This window comes from Silurus meridionalis, chromosome 14 (genome assembly GCF_014805685.1).
Source record: "Silurus meridionalis isolate SWU-2019-XX chromosome 14, ASM1480568v1, whole genome shotgun sequence".
Lineage (NCBI taxonomy): Eukaryota > Metazoa > Chordata > Actinopteri > Siluriformes > Siluridae > Silurus > Silurus meridionalis.
Window position 1 is genome coordinate 4,487,437 of NC_060897.1, and position 16,979 is coordinate 4,504,415.

Consider the following 16,979-nt stretch of genomic DNA (forward strand, 5'->3'; position numbering starts at 1 on the left):
GAATCTAAAGAAACCTCAAGGGCGAAAATCTATATTGGATAGCCGTGATCTTCAGGCCCCGATGTGTTTAAAACAGTCATGGTTCTGTACCAAGGATCACTGCATTGGCTCATTAACACTTCCATATATCTTTGTTTGTTTAAACAGTTTACCGTTTTATCCACAAATGAAAGTTAAATCTTAAAGAAGAAGGCAAGAATGAAAATGATCCAGAAACAATCATTTACAAAGGCAAATTGGAAAACTGATATATATATATATATATATATATATATATATATATATATATATATATATATATATATACAGTACAGACCAAAAGTTTGGACACACCTTCTCATTCAAAGAGTTTTCTTTATTTTCATGACTATGAACATTGTAGAGTCACACTGAAGGTATCAAGGGCTATTTGACCAAGAAGGAGAGTGATGGGGTGCTGCACCAGATGACCTGGCCTCCACAGTCACCGGACCTGAACCCAATCGAGATGGTTTAGGGGTGAGCTGGACCACAGAGTGAAGGCAAAAGGGCCAACAAGTGCTAAGCATCTGTCGGGGAACTCCTTTAAGACTGTTGGAAGACCATTTCAGGTGACTACCTCTTGAAGCTCATCAAGAGAACGCCAAGAGTGTGCAAAGCAGTAATCAAAGCAAAAGGTGGCTACTTTGAAGAACCTAGAATATGACATTTTTCAGTTGTTTCACACTTTTTTGTTATGTATATAATTCCATATATAATTCCACATGTGTTAATTCATAGTTTTGATGCCTTCAGTGTGAATCTACAATTTTCATAGTCATGAAAATAAAGAAAACTCTTTGAATGAGAAGGTGTGTCCAAACTTTTGGTCTGTACTGTATATAAATAAAGTTTATATATATATATATATATATATATATATATATATATATATATATATATATATATATATATATATATATATATATACACACACACACACACACACACACACACACACACACACACACACACACACACACACACACACACACACACACACACACACATATATACATATACACGTATATTACTCCACACCATTAGGGGGCGGTGTGGTTTTCCGTGAAACATTAAAGAAGTAGAAGGAACGTACGCGAACGTAAGACGTAGATTACGCCTGTTTCCGTTGACGTGTTTCTGTCGGTTCTGCATTTCGTTTTGTGACTGAAACGAAAGGAAACAAGAGGAAGTTTCCTTCCTTTAAATTTATCGTTTATTCTCAGTTATTATTTATTTTTTTATTCTCACGGATCGAGTTTGGGTCAGAAAATGGAGACTCTTTACCACCAAACTAACAAGTGAGTGCACGCGCACTTTCCGGTTCCGACAGGAGCGCGCTCATAAACACTTATTTATTTATTTTATTTATTTGTGTATTTTAATGTGTCACAATAATGACTATCTTTCTTGTTTTAATAAAAAAATAAGAAGAAATGTACCAGTAACATACTGTACAGTGTTGTGTGTTATGACAGTACAGTATAAGTTATTAGTTGTTATTATTATGATTATTTTGTTTGATAATTATTAGATTGGGAATTAGTATTGTTATTATTATTGTGTTATTATTCAATGGAGATTCAATTTTGTATCAGGTTTGGCGTAAACATCATTCATATCATGTAAAAATCAGTTTCAGTGTGTTAGGATCTGATTATCCGTATAGCAGACATTTTATTGTGACGTGTCACTGTGTGTCAGTTTCACATGATGAATCATCGATGAGTCGAGTTTGTTTCCCTCCCCATCATTAATTATATGATTTCATTACTTCAACCTGTTGTTATCCTGTGACCAGCTGTGAATGAATGATCAGTCATGATCTTTAACTTTCCTTCTGTCTTTCATTATCAGACAAATCCAGGAGATCCAGTCCAATATGGGGCGACTGGAGACAACCGAGCGACAGTCTGTTCACCGTGAGTGATTGTTCACCCTCATTCCTTTTTCTCTCAAGATCACATTGTAGGAACTGATGAAAACTAACCTTAGGACTTTGTACGGGACATTTTATTCAAATCATCTGTCCAATAATGATTTTTTTTGGTTAAACGATAAATATATTATTAGTGCGAAGACAAAGACGATACAGGACAGTGCAAAGACAAAGACAATACAGGACAGTGCAAAGACAAAGACAATAGAGGACAGTGCAAAGACAAAGACAATAGAGGACAGTGCAAAGACAATAGAGGACAGTGCAAAGACAATAGAGGACAGTGCAAAGACAATAGAGGACAGTGCAAAGGCAAAGACAATACAGGACAGTGCAAAGACGAGGACAACGCAGGACAGTGCAAAGACGAGGACAACGCAGGACAGTGCAAAGACGAGGACAACGCAGGACAGTGCAAAGAGAACGCAGGACAGTGCAAGACAATGCAGGACAGTGCAAGACAATGCAGGACAGTGCAAAGAGAACGCAGGACAAGACAACACAGAACAGTGATGATGATCTCAGCTGTCCTCACTATCCTTTGTAGGGACTTGCGATCCGAGACGGTGCAGTTCCCAAACCAGGCAGTGATGCAGATCCTGTTATATTATTCTGTTTTCTGTTTAAATTAAACTGAGGTGGCGTGTTGAGGTGGGGCTGACCCGAGAGCAGCGAGTCAGTCTGGTGCCCGAGCAGGAAGGACAGGGAGGAGTGGGTGAATAAAGGGCTTGGGATAAGTGGTGTCCAAAGTTTGGGTTTGATACACATCTCTGGGTCTCAGAAAAGCGTCTCAGCCAAGCAGTCGCCCGCATGGGTGCCGATGACATCACGCGATTGTGTGTACGAGTGTGAAGAGTGTCTCAGTGGGTGTGGAGCTGGACAGTTTTAGTGTTTGTGTGCATCATTAAGCCAACCCCCCCAACGTTTCGATAATGTTTCCCACCAGCTCCAGAGCCTCTCCCAGGAAACGGCAAACATCCTGGATCTCAATCAGCCTTGGGTTCACAGAGAAAGGAGGAACGGTTAATGATATCTCGGCCAGTAGCTCTGGGCCTAATGTGTTTTTAGATAGGCAAACCATAGAGAAGTGTTTAGTATGTGAGGGAAAAGGGACATTTGTTTAAATAGATCTCACATTCGTAACAATATGACCTGAAAACTTTTACCTATAGAATCTTGGAATGGACATGAAGAACCTGAGATCACACTTCCTGTTTATCTGGGGCAAGTGCATGAGTTACTAACCAACAGTTAACCATCCAGCCTGCTTAGAAATTTAGGAGCACACGGTGCCTGCCCCGGTCTGGAGCATGTTATGACGTGTGTGTGTCTGTGTGTGTTTTCCAGTGGTTGAAAATGAACTGCAGGCCAGAATTGAGCACGTCTTCACTCATCTGGAACGTCTCGAGATCTTGGCTGGGAAAGAACCACCGAACCGCCGTCAGAACGCCAAACTGTGAGTTTTTCCGACCTCTCTGACAAATTTAGGAGACTCGGAAGTGAGCACCGGGATGAGGCAGCAGTCTCAAGCCAGGCCGCTCATCTTCCCCTAATGAGAAAATGAACACTCCTCATCCTAGTGTGTGCTGGCGTTTAATTCATTTCAAGGATGTTTAAAACAGCACCTGCTTTTGTATGGCGTGTAGCATGTGTAATGCTATTATATTAAGTTATATTGAATAAATTGAGTAGTTTATTAGATTAGCACAAATTAAATTGATTAAATAAAATGATTAATGCTCTCTCCCTTAATCTCAGCTTACTTTAACAAATGTTTGTATTTAAGAAACACAGACAATGGTTATTTATTTATTCAATTTATATATAAATGAATTCCTTCCATCCATTTATTTACTCATCGAAACATAAACTCATTTCGCACATGCGCAGTACAAATCGATACGCCACAGCGGTCTCAGATCAGAAGTGGGCGGGGCTTATACAGTCTATATAAGAAGTTGCGCTACGTTAACAGAATCGGTAACAGAATTCCCGATCGGATGTTTGGAAAAAATATTCCATCAATTGCATGATGTACAAAAAAATCTAAGCAGCACGGCTGATATTATGGCAGCGTGTATAGCTCATAGCTAATGTTTGCGATGACTGTTGACAATCCGTCCTGTCATACGGAACGAGTCATTCTGTTTTTGCTGTCGGTCCGCCCGCAGGCGCGTGGAGCAGCTGAAGTACGACATGCAGCATTTACAGTCAGCCCTGAGAAACTTTCAACAGAGACGATACACACGTGAGGCTCAGGAGAGGGAAAGGGACGAGCTGATGAGTCGCACGTTCACCACCAACGTCGGTACACACACCACACACACACTCACACACCGTATTTTAGACATTAGCGTCCTAATTTCTGTTCACCGTTTCTTTTTGTGTAGGACATGGACACGTCCATCCCCATAGACGACACTCTTCAGTTTAATTCTAACCTGCAGAGTGCACACAGGGGCATGGACGACCTTCTCGGCTCCGGAGCGAGCATTCTCAACGGCCTCCGCGACCAGAGAAGCACGCTGAAGGTGAATTTGAAACCCTGCCAAGCATTTTTTTATTATTATTATTCCCAAAGTTTTCTCATTGTATGGGATCTACAGGTTCTCTTGGTCGCTTTGGAGCATTTCTCGAATCGTCCTGAATATTCGCAAACAGAATATAAACAGAACCACATATTGGGTTGCACTTTTCTCAAAATCCTCAGTTCATCTCTCAGGTTTTCATGTCAATGAACATCTCATTGCCACCAGAATAACAGGTTCTTCTGTCACTGTTCACGTTATCAGTATGACGGCACAGGATTCACACTTTTACTGTACTTGAGTGAGATGTTGAGGTTTTCGTTGGGAGCAGAGGAGGGACATGGGGTATATCAGTAGGAGAATGCTGAGAATGGAACCACCAGGAAGGAGAAAAAGAGGAAGATGAAGAAGGAGGTTTATGTATGAGGTGAGGGAAGACATTCAGGTAGTTGGTTTGAAAGAGGCAGAAGTAGAGGACAGAGGGGTATGGAGACGGATGATCCGCTGTGGCGCCCCCTAATGGCCGAAAGAAGAAGACTGTACTGTACTAGTGTTCGTATGTTTCCTGGTTGTTGATCCGATGCCGTTCACTCGCCTTCATTAGTGACATTCCAGATTCATCTGCACAATTCATCAAGACAGATTTATTAAAAAATGAAAAGCAGTATCATTTGATATCAACATGACGTCAATAACTGATAACGTAGGATACAGCAGCCAATTCGACACAATTATTAAAATAATGTACAAAAAGCATTGGTGATTAATTGTTTTTCTCGATTCGCTTTTATGATGTGCGCTACGCCGTGGAGGTTCATATCGGCAGTTTTGAGAATTTCATTTCCGAGAAAAGCTCCAAAGCAACCAGGAAAAACTGTAGTCTTGATGGTCGACCCAAGAACACGCGCTTAACCAAAACGTTCTCTCTCGCCGCGGATGACAGGGTACCCATAAGAAGATGCTCGACGTGGCCAACATGTTGGGGTTGTCCAACACGGTGATGCGTCTGATCGAGAAACGAGCCACTCAGGATAAATTCATCATGGTAGGAGGAATGCTAATCACCTGCGTCGTCATGTTCCTGGTTTTTAAATACCTGAGCTGAATTTTTCTTGCCTCAAATGGACTAATAACTGGAAAGAAAAAAGCCTGAATGTAGAATGGATCTTCGGATCCTTTGGTCTCAGAACAGACTAATTTTTTTTTTCCATGGGATTAAATCCACAAGATGATCTTTGAGATTCTGGTCTCTATGAAGGTTTTCTACTACATCCAGATCTGGTGACTAGGAAGACCACAGAACTTATTATGATTGAGATATCTTGGGTGCATTATTTTCCTGGAATTAAAGGCCATCGAAGGACCAGGACATTGGTGGCCATGAAGGAATGCAGCAATACTCATTCCACACCATTATACCATCACTGGCCTGGATGGTTGGCACCAGAATTCTGAATGTGCCTCAGCAGAAAATTGAGATTGATCAGATCAACACTCTTCAACTGTCCAGTTTTGGTGAACTCGTGCCAATGGGAGCCTCCTAGCATTTTGTTTTTTTTGTCTTCTGCTGCACAATCATTCCGATTTTTTTCCTCTATACTGATAGAACATCATAATCTCTCAACGATCTAATAAATAACTGCATGAACGAGTAGTTGTTCTTCAGAAATGGTTTACTATATGTATAAAATCTGTCCACTTACTCAATGCTGCCCCCTTGTGGTGTCTTGCACAATCACTCATGTCCAGAAATTCTTTAATCTTCTGCTCTGATATAAAAGATTGAAATAATAATCGGAGATTCCTGGTTTCTAGCAAAATATAAAATGAAAATCCATAAGATTTTATTCACAGCTGCAGTTCTAATAGTAGGAGAACAAGATGGACACCAGACCTCGATGCACCCGAGAGATCAGAACATATTTGGAGTTAGAAAGGTAAAGAATTTTCTTTTTTCTGGGTAATTAGCTTCCTCTTATGCGTACCTTCATGTCAAACCACCAAACACGTGACACTGCAGTTACTTTCTCCTTTTTCCAAGTTCAATCCTCTGAGTTTACAGTAATAGCAAACACCCTCCTTTATCACCAAAGCTAACGCACTCTTAGAAGGTATTTTCTTTGCTTGCTTACTTTGCCATGAAAAGTGCAACCAGTGCCACCTAGTGGCTCAATCCAGTACTGCTAGTTCATTGTTTCTGAAAGAAATTACCTCCATCACAAATTTTTAATACGCCTTAAATATACAGACCAACTAGACTAATTCCTTATGGTTTCTTGAGGACGTAAGAGAAGATCTTCATACAAACATTGCGTTGTTTACAACAGTAGACGCCTTTTCCGATGTGAATGCAATGATTCAGAGATCATTGAATATCTGGAGGAAAGTGTGTGTCGGGGGGGATTCCAGAAAGCATACCTGAGTAAGTTTAAGGGTAAGTAAGCAGATATTCTCAGCTTTTGGTTCCAAGAACTCCCATGGTATGTAAGTATCTATAGCAACTTATGCTCAGTTTGAGGACTAGTTTTTTTCAGAGAGGTGACAGAGCACATTTCAAGATGATCCAGTGGATGTGGAAGCACAGATGGTTTGGAAATTTAGGGCAGTTTGTACAGTTTGCCTTGGATTTAAACGGTTCCTACACACTTTTGTGCAGTTCCCTGACTATAAACCTCTAAGAGTCATATAGAGTGGCAGGTTTGTCCTTTCTATGAGAGACTTTAGGATTGTAGTCTCCTAGCACTTCTTAATCTATTCATATATTCATACTGTATACAGCCACAAATGTTTATAATTATATTACTTTCAATTTCAAGGTTCCCAAATGTGTTCGGGGGCATGGATGGAACCCACATTGCTATTAAAGCTTCTTCTGTCAGTGAAGGAGACGATGTTCATAGGAAGTCAATCCATACCATCAATGTGCCGGTAACAATAAAATACTGGGTGGTAAATCTTTTGGTGTTTAAACCATTCAATTACCCGTCATTACTGGTCCTCACTAAATAGGTAATAGGTGCTGCCACCCACCTCATCACTCATATTGATACAAGCCAGATGGCCATGCACATGATGGCAGAATGTTTAAAACGATTTGCCAAAAAAAGCACTTTAAATAATATCAGTTAACAGTCAAGGGCTGTTTATTATTTCTTTATTTGCTGGAATGATAAAAGACATTTGTATTTATTGCTTTTTATTTAACAACAAATGACATTAATGTTCACATACTGTTTCCCACCTTAAGCTGGTGTTCCAGCCATTCAATTCCAAGTTCTCCATTTGAAGCTGTATAAAGTCCATCTCCATGTCACTTTTTCTAATATGTCTTTGAAGATGGACCTTAAGACAGCAGTCCACTAGAAAGACAAAATATAATTCTATATACAATCATAAATCTAATGTTTAAATGAGAAAGGACGCCTTCAGGGCGGAGGTACATGGACCCTCATCTACATATACATCCCCAGCCATATTCTGTAATCAATTTCTGTCACAGCAGAAGTGTGGACTCTTCATTCTAATGTGCAAATAAGTACAAGGATTCTTTGTCTACCAAACAAAAACGAAAAAAAGGACCACAACTACTTCTACAGTATAAAGAAATTTACGGAGCCCAAAAAGTAAACGCTTGTCCATTTTTGCAACATCGCCAAACTATTTTTGCATCACAATGAAAAGGGAACGTGATGAATATATCTAGTTTTATAAAATTTTTGTAGATGCAGCAATATTTTTGATTTTGTGGTTACAATGGGATTCTTCGTAAACCACCATTAAAATAATTGTCTTCGGGAACTTGTACCTCGTGCACTGGCATCAACTCTGGGTTACCAAGAGGAGGTAAAGCCTCACTCATAACAGGTGTTTTGGAACCGGTATACCCAGATTAAGCAAGTTTGGGGTTAATCAATCGAGAATGCAGGGTATATGTGACATTAAATTATTCATGCTTTCTGGAATATGAGACGTACGGTACAGGATTTACTCCTACAGTAAAGAGATCAAGAAACAGACTGGCTTGGAGCTTTTTTTTTTTTTTTTACTGGCTTGGTTTGACTCCACTTGTCTCCTTCAAAGAATCATATGATCATATTGACTAGTGCGTTAGTTCTCAGTGTGGGGCACTCCCCTCTAGTGGGGAAAAAGGGCATGACAGGTGGATCACAATGAACGGGATTTATCAATTTCATGCTCTTATGTTCTCTATTAAAAATAAAGTTCATACACTCAAAGAAACCACAATTAGATTATCAACCAAACAATTTCTACTTTTAAACTTGATGCTATTTGATGTTATTGACTTGACATTTCAATAAATGTGACTTTAAAAAAAAAAAAGTTTCATTACCATTTTTGCTGAGAAACACGAAGAAACTTTGAGAGGAGCCACTCAAAAGGGAAATGCATCATCATTAGGGTGATACTCTTCCACAGACAATACTAGAATGCCAAATGGTACGGTATAGAAATACAGTACAGTTTACGATTGACCTTCAGTCCTTTCCATGCAGGAAAATTTCTTTTGGATGACAGAAGCATGTTCTGATGGACAACAGGATGAGGTCCTCGAGCCATCAGTACATTGCAAATCTTTACAAAAACATACCAGTTGGAGGACCTGATATTCAAAACCACACACATTTGTAGGTGAACATAACTTTTAAATGGAAAACCGGTATGAACACATTTCATACAAAACATACTGGAAATAAAACCCACAGAAACAGGTCTCAAACTGCTTTATTTTCCATCACATCAATAAAGAATAAAAAAGTGAATATATTTGCTTCCACTTACGCAATGTATAACGTAACATCGCCCCAAACCCCAAAACGAATCCCTGTGCATCAGACCTGCCCCATGACCACACCAGTTACAGCAGGTTTTTTCAGCTCTATTGTACCAACCCTGATCAAATCTTTTCCTGCCCTCTGTTTATTTTTCTTTGTCCATTCATTCTTTTTTTTGTACTAATTTTAAACAGTTACAAAGTTGTCTTATTTTACAATACTTTATGATATCTATTTACAAAGAATTAATTACACAAGGAAAAGCTCAGAAAAAAAACAAACAAAAAAAAAAAACAAACCTGGAAAATAATTTAAAATCAAATAAAAAATAAAATTATTGCAGAGTACTACAATCATACAGTTCTTACATGATGCGAAAGCAGCATCTCGATGTCCATTTTTCAGTGCAACTTAGGTCCATCAGAGCATAAGGGGACACCCAAGACAGTGTAACAGAACGAACGTCAACATCTTCCGACATCGAGGTTTTGTTAAGCGCCTCAGTTGTGTTCGGTTTTCTTCATTTTCCTCATGGATTTTTTTTTTTTGTATTTCATTTATTTTAAATCTTTTTAATCACAAACCTTTTACAGTTGCATTAGGTATGAAATATGGCTTTTAATCCCTCTCATAATTCCTGTTCTGGTTTTGGTGCTTCACTTGGAGGAGAAAATCTGTTTAACAATAAATCCTGATTATATGCCTGCAACTTGACTGTCCACAGTAAGTCTCTTTGGCTGCAGGGTTGAAAATAAGACCATGAAGAATATTTTTTTTAATTCTATAAATCAAAAAAAAAAATCCAGTGGTGGGTTTTATAGCTGCAAAAATCTCAATTTGTAAGAAATCCTCAAATTCATAATCGTCGGGAAAACTATCGGGTATTTCAGAGCATGTGTCACGTTTTTTTCTAAATCGTAGGTTGTTTTTTTATTTTTATTTATTTATTTATTTTTTTACTGTTGATTGTCCAACGAATATTATATTTGAGAGGTTACCACTGATGGAAAGACGGCTAATAAAAAGAAGCAAGGCTACCAAATAAAGGTAGGTAATCTCAGGAACCATGATTAGGAGGGTGCTGAAGGTCTTGCCCTGAAAAAATGGGGTGAAGGAGAGGGTGGAGCTGCAGAGCTGCTGCTGCAGCTGCAGCTGATGGCCGTGGTGCGAAAAGAGTGGGATAAAGGGCATGGGGGACATGATGTAAAGCTAATGGGGCATGGTGGAGTGCAGATGCTGGGATTATGTGGATTGGCTGGCCAGGGAGAAAGGCAGAATGGTGGGCTGAAATCAGACCAGTGGGCCCTATTGAGTGGCTTAAAGTATGACCTAATGTGTGGCCCAAAGGTGACAAAGAAATAGGGGTGAGGTGGTGTTGGGGTATATGGTGCACTTGGGCAAGCTGGGCGTGAGCATGGTGAGCATGGTGTGGATTATGATGGTGGAGTCCCATCGCTGTGGCAGCTGCATGATGCTGCAGGATGGCGTGTTGCACCGTTGTAATAGACGTGGCTGAACTCGCAGACACAGCAGGCTGCTGAATGTGGATCGGTTGCAGAGCAGCAGGCGGTGGAGGAGGTGCAGGCATAAGGCTGGCGGCAGCAGCCAGGTTAGCTGCTGCTGCAGCGGCCGCGGCCGACGGGAAAGTTTTCACCTGTTTCGCTAGAAGCTGCTGCTGGATGTGTTGCTGGGCAGCTTGTTGAAGCTTACTGTATTTCTCCATCTCCTCTGGGGTAAATGTGATCGGCTGGCTCTCCAGCGGTGCCAAGCCGTCCTCTTCGGCTTCCATGCCCATATCCTCCTCCTCCATAGTGGGGACCGTGTAGCCTGGATAGGCATGCATGGCTGTTTGCTGGCCCATGTCAGGTCCCAGAATACACCCGTCCATCATTGGGTTGTTGGGGTCTTGGCCAGGCTCAACTTGGTATGCAGGCATCACTTCAGCTGATTCCTGCCCGAAAATTGACCGTTGATCATGAAGTACTTGGGGTTCTGAGACTTGGTCTCTGGTCTCATCGGAGACCACGGTATTTGAGATCGTCTCCTCCACCTGTTGTTGCTGCTGTTGCTGGACCGGTGGAGGAGGGGGTGGGGGTGGAGGTGGAAACTCGCGGATTGGCTCGACAAGGATCACCTCGTTACTTGTATCGGAGCCCTTTCCAAGTCCTGACTTTTCCCCATCGTCCGTTCGCATTACAGAAAGTAATGGAGGTTTCTTCCCTGCTTGCAGTTTACCGAATAGGGGCAACATGTTTTTGGTTCCAAGAACAGGGGGGAGCTTGGGCCCAAAGTAGCCCTGTGGGGGGTCCTTAATTTTGTTGCCTGGTTTGGTTCCTGACTCTTCGCCGCCCTTGCGAGACTGTACTTTTTCGAGAAGCTGTCGCGCAGTGAGTGTGTTCCGATGCTCTGAAGCACCTCCTCCTCCGCCGCTTCCTTTAGTTGCTTGAGTCGAATGGCTGGTTTGTGGCTGTGCACGGGATGAGGAAGACCTCAGAGACTGCGACTGGTAGATGCGAGAGCGGTTAAAGTTGCGCCGCCGCGAAGAGCTGTCAGCTCGTCGGTTGTGACTGTGTCGGTGCGGTGAGCCTTTAGTGGAGCTGGACGAGCGACTGGCAGAGCTCCGACTCCGGCTGTAGCTGCCGCGTCTGTACGAGCGAGCGCTGCTGCTCCTGCTGCTCCGACTGTAACTGCGGCTGCTGCTGCGATGATGTCGTCTGTGGTGCTTCCTGCGACTGTGCGAGCGTGACCGAGAACGAGAGTCTTCCTCTGAGGACGAGGAGGAGTAATGCCGTCTATGTGACCGCCCACCCCCTCTCCTGTCGTATTCAGAGTCTGAAGACCGTCTTTTTGTCCTGCGGTGATGTTCTCCATTGCTGTAGTCACTGTAGCTATCAGAGTAGCTGTGGCTGCGGCGACTGTAAGCGCTGCTTCCTGCCGAGGAACGTTCCGAACTGCTTGAATACGACCAACTGCGAGACGCTTGACCTCTGTTGCGCCGATGATTACGATCTCCTCTGTGAGTGGAACGGCTTCGTGAGCGACCCGACTGTCCGGAGTCCTCGCTGTGGTGCCGATGTTCACGTGGAGGGGTAGCGTGACGGTGAGGACGGCGTGAGCGCTGAGACGCAGAGCCTCCTTCTTCGTCGCTTTCACTTGTTGGGGGGCGACCACCCGCAGTGCTCTTCTGGGCAGAAGCAGAGCAGGACGCACCTGATGTGCTCGGGTCAGGTTTGGGACGTTTTGTAGCACTGTGCTCTTCTAAAGAGTTGGACTTTGCTGTGCTGCCCTCTTGAGGACCTGCCCTTTGCGACAGTTCTTTATGGGGCCGTTTTCTTTTTCCTCCATCTGAAGTCAAATTTCCTCCTGTAGGCTGTGCAGAGGAATTGGTTCCACCTTTTTCATCTGTGTCTTTCTGGTCTTTATTTTCTCCTGCTTTCACGTCGTCCTCTGCCCGTGCTTTGTTTTTCTTCCGTTTGTGTTTCTTTTTCTTTTTGCTCTTCTCCCCTGGTGTCTCAGTCTCCATCTCACCCTCTACTTTCTCTTTAGCCTTTTGTTTGGCTTTCTTGCTTGACTTCTTGTGTTTCTTCTTTTTTTTCTTTTTCTTAGACCCTCCTACTGCATCTTCAGAGTTTTCTAGCTTCTTGTCTTTGCTCTCATGATCTGTCGTCCTTTCTTTCAAGGAAGAATCGTCTTTTTTGTCAGCGTTGACACCCGGTGGTGCTGCGATAGTTTCTCTACTTGTGGCTACAGTGGAAATGCTATCTTCTGGCTTAGATGCCTCTCCACCATCAGCATTAGCTGGTTTACCAGCTTTGTTTGCCTTACCACCTCTGTTGCCTTTATTCCTGGACAGCTTAAAATCAAAATACAGAGGGTTGCAACTGTAGGACAGTGAAGGCTGAGCCTTAGTGAATTCCAGGAGTTCAGAAGGCCATTGTAATGTAGTGCTCTCGTCTTTACTCAGAACAAGAAAAAAAGGGTCTGTTGGCATGCGAGGGCCAGTGTCTTGAGATTCAGATAACACTTGCTTAGCCTCAACTAATTGGGAACCAGTGCTCGAGGAATCCGCATTGCTCGCTGGGGTGTTATCAGATACCACTTCAGTATCTACTTTGGGCAACGAAGTCAAATTTGTATCTGGCTCTTTTACAGGCTCACTCACAGAGTCCTCTGATTTGCAATCGCTGTTTTTAGACTCTTTCTGTTCGACCTCTGCTTCCGATTGTCCTGCTTCCTGCTCTTCCTCCCCATCCTCTTCTTCCTCTCGACTACTGCACTGGTCAGAGGATTTCATGAAGAGCAAAAACTGGAAATGAGGCTTTACCCGACAGTGCGCAGGAGGCATATAGTGATAATATTCCGGCTCCTGCCCAGAGTAACCTTCCTCTTTCTTCATCATCATATTTAACTTGTTAAGAGTGGACGCCAGAGTCCCTCCATCGTCAGACTGGGGCTGTTCATCTGCTCCACCCGTGCCACCAGATCCACTCTGTGGGCTGTCGGTGCTGGATGCTGTACCTCCTTCCTCCCCTGTTGTTTTCTCAACTGCTTCTTCCTGGCACTCTTCTCCTTCTATTGCTTCCTCTCCATGGTCTGCAAACACAGCTGCAGCTGTCTCTAGTTTGACAGGTGCCTTTTTAGCAAAGGAGAAGGACACGCTGACTTTGGGAGCGTTGGATCCAACGCTTGGTGTCGGCGAAGACGTGTTCTTGCGAAGGGAGAAACTGATGGTTGGTCCCGGTTTTGGGGAGCTTTGACCAAAACCGCCAGAGTTTCCCTTATCCTCTCCTGAAGATTCCTCTGTCGCACTATCTAGGGTCATAGGAACACCATCGATGCTTGAGAAGCCACCTTCTTCTCCGTCAACTGCCACTGTGGTTTGCTTGAACATTGGTCCGCTACCAGGAACGCTGCAGAAAAAGGATGGCAAAAACATTCCGGAATGAGACTAAAATCAATCATTAATAAACCAGTTATTATTGAAAAATTCACTTTATCTGTATACAGGAGGCTGAATTGAATTCCAAAAATGTTGTACATCATCTTATAGTCAGAAGAGACAGCGGTGGCCATTGCGCTCACCATTCCTGCTGCTTCCTCTGCTCCGCCAGCTCGTGTAAACGTCGCAGCATCTTCTCCTGCTTTTTTCCAACTTTGCGGGAACGCGAAGACACGTTCCTGGCAAATTCCCTCTGCTTCAGCTCTTTAAGCCTCTGAGAGGAGGAAACAAAAACCCCACAAGGAACAGAAAAACAGATTAGACGAATGCAATCTCACATCACACCTGAAAATGTGAATAATCGGAGGGGGAAAAAAGTCAAGAAATTACACTGTGTCATTGTCAGATCGAGAAATTCTAAATTAAACCATTCTAACTCTGTGACTGCCTGGATACAAGTTGGCCATAAAAATCATCCTGAAGAGCGAATAGCATTTTTATCCTACCTGTTTGTGTGCATGGTCATAAGAGTTGATGTGATTGTCAAACTCCTGGTGTTTCTGATACTGCTTATCACATAGTTCACAGTAAAAATTCGCTCTCAGGTCTTCCAACGCCTTGGCAATGGCTTTCTCTTTCTCGGCGTAATCCTGTAAAAAAAAAAAAAAAAAAAAAACAAAGCTAGCTCAGGAAGACCTAAATGGAAATATTTAGGTAGATAGAGAATGATGTAATTTCCCCCTCCCCCTATAGAGGGAGTTAATAGCACAAGCTAAGTTGTCTAGCCACTTAAGTGTCACCTTGTATTTTTGCCGCAACTCCTCTGTGTCCTCTTTCTCCACCTCCAATGCTCGCCGCTTCTCTGTTGCGTCTTCAGCGTAGTCCAGCTGTCACCAAGATACAAAGAGGTCAAGGAGGTTACACAAACACGGGGGAGGAGATGTTGAGGAAAAATGGAAAAAGAAAAAAGGAAAGCTGTTCACAAAGTCAAAGTCGATGCGCAAATTCCCCTCACCTCCATTTCCATGCGTCCCATCCCCATGACATCATATTTGACGATGATGGGTACAGGGTCGGTGCGTCCTGCGAGTTGAGGAAGGAGAAATACATAGGGAGAGAGAAAGGAAAGAGAGAGGGCATATGTTAGATTCCGAACAGGGCCTTAAACAAAGCGAGAGTGGGACAGCCTGCTTAGAGCACAGGGTGCTGGGTTAGAAAGACTGCCTTCAAGTGCAAGAGATCAGAAAGCTACAGTGAACCAAATGCTAGCCATTCTCACAGCTTTATGTGCGGCGTTCTGCGTTCAATATTGCCGCCGTGTGAATTGCACTGTCTGGGACAGGATACTATCGTATGCACCGTTTCACACTTAACGGAGTGTGACTTTAGAAATAGCCCCAGCAAATGAAAGGAGATTTTAAAAGCACACCACGGCTAAAGCTATGAGCGGGATGGAGGGGGAGACGAGAGCGAGGAGGAACGAGGCCGATATTGACTGGATTAGATTTGTCGCAGTGTCCCTACAGTGTCCTCGGCTTTGAGGGTGATCAATCTCGCCCATGCGTACTTCCACTGCACTCATTTGTATGAGTCCAGGGATCGTCTAAATGGCAGCGTAGCAACCCTGCGATGTGACTTACAGACCGCCGAAACTCCAAACTGGATTAATGTGGAGTTCCACCATGGGAACAATTGTAAGCATCTATCGTGGAGGGTGGGGAATAAATAAAAATAAACATCACACGCTGGAAGATTTCTAATGTGGGATGTGGTCCCCCCACATCCCACATTAGAAATCTTCCAGCATGTGATGTTTATTTTGCAATGATCAATTTTCCAAGTGTAATATGAGTTTATATTGACTGGATTATCTCCTATTTTAAAATCTTCAAACTGTGGGCAGTTTTCTTTTTTTCTTTTCTTTTTTCTTAAACAGCTCACTAAAGGCATCTTCAGATGCCTTCAGTGGTGCCGAGAAAAGTTGATCCGCATTCCCGTTTCTGTGAATGCCAAGCTCATGTGTATTAGAACACAAGCTGTGAAAAGAGCTAGGTCAAATAATAATTAACTTCAGAAAAAAAAAAAAGAGGAACAAAACCAGGATGAATCAAAAGGAAAAAAAAAAAAAAAAAAAAGACAATCAAAACTACTCGGAAAACTGACACATAATTGCTTAATCCACTCATAACCAGCCAAACAAAGCGGAATACATAGATATAGACAGAGGGAAAAAAAGAGAGAGAGAGATAGAAAGAATGAATGATACAAGCACTGAGCTACAGCAGCAGAGTGATGTCACAGGCCAGACGCTGCCATGGTGACAGTGCAGGATTTTGGAGGTGTACTTACCTGAGAGAGTGGGAATGGGTTAGGGGTGGACAGATAAACAGATAGATAGACACACAAACAGGGAAGGGGGTGGATTCACATAAGACAGAAAGGCAAAAGAAACAGAAGTCATACTAAACTGCTGCTGCGAAAAGGCTGGCACCACGGCACATTCAATTAGAGACTCAAATCATTTATGTGGTTTGGTTTCAGTTTTTTTTTTTTTAGGTCGTTAAAATGGTTTTACACGCTGGGTCGGTTTGCACCCGTGGGCTGAATCTCATTCAAGAAATAATACGCACCAAATAAATGAACTGTAGGTTAAAGTCCAAGATGACAGAGTTTATGATGTTCAGCTGTGAAGTAAAATGTAATTCTGTATCAGAAACTGTTACTGTTCCTGTTATGATAAACAAATAAACATCATGTACTCA

At 42.6% G+C, this 16,979-nt stretch overlaps 2 protein-coding genes across 9 annotated transcripts in view; one reads left to right on the forward strand and one right to left on the reverse strand.

The window, feature by feature from the left end:
* The first annotated feature begins 1,105 nt into the window (after positions 1–1,105).
* On the forward strand, positions 1,106–6,136 carry gosr2 (golgi SNAP receptor complex member 2). The gene is made up of 6 exons (XM_046866338.1): positions 1,106–1,319; positions 1,876–1,940; positions 3,305–3,413; positions 4,129–4,261; positions 4,348–4,488; positions 5,429–6,136. Exons 1-6 carry the CDS (start codon positions 1,291–1,293, stop codon positions 5,588–5,590), a joined length of 639 nt encoding a protein of 212 aa, XP_046722294.1. The 5' UTR covers positions 1,106–1,290; the 3' UTR covers positions 5,591–6,136.
* A 3,076-nt stretch (positions 6,137–9,212) lies between these two features.
* The window catches only part of gpatch8 (G patch domain containing 8), a 29,828-nt gene continuing 22,061 nt past the window's right edge, over positions 9,213–16,979 (reverse strand). For all 8 annotated transcript variants that reach the window (XM_046866329.1, XM_046866331.1, XM_046866334.1 and 5 more), the window contains 5 exons: positions 15,233–15,300; positions 15,018–15,104; positions 14,724–14,867; positions 14,361–14,491; positions 9,213–14,188 (listed from right to left, as the gene is read on the reverse strand). In XM_046866329.1, coding sequence (XP_046722285.1) covers positions 10,336–14,188; positions 14,361–14,491; positions 14,724–14,867; positions 15,018–15,104; positions 15,233–15,300 — 4,283 coding nt within the window. In that variant the 3' untranslated portion in view covers positions 9,213–10,335. The remainder of the gene's footprint in view (positions 14,189–14,360; positions 14,492–14,723; positions 14,868–15,017; positions 15,105–15,232; positions 15,301–16,979) is intronic.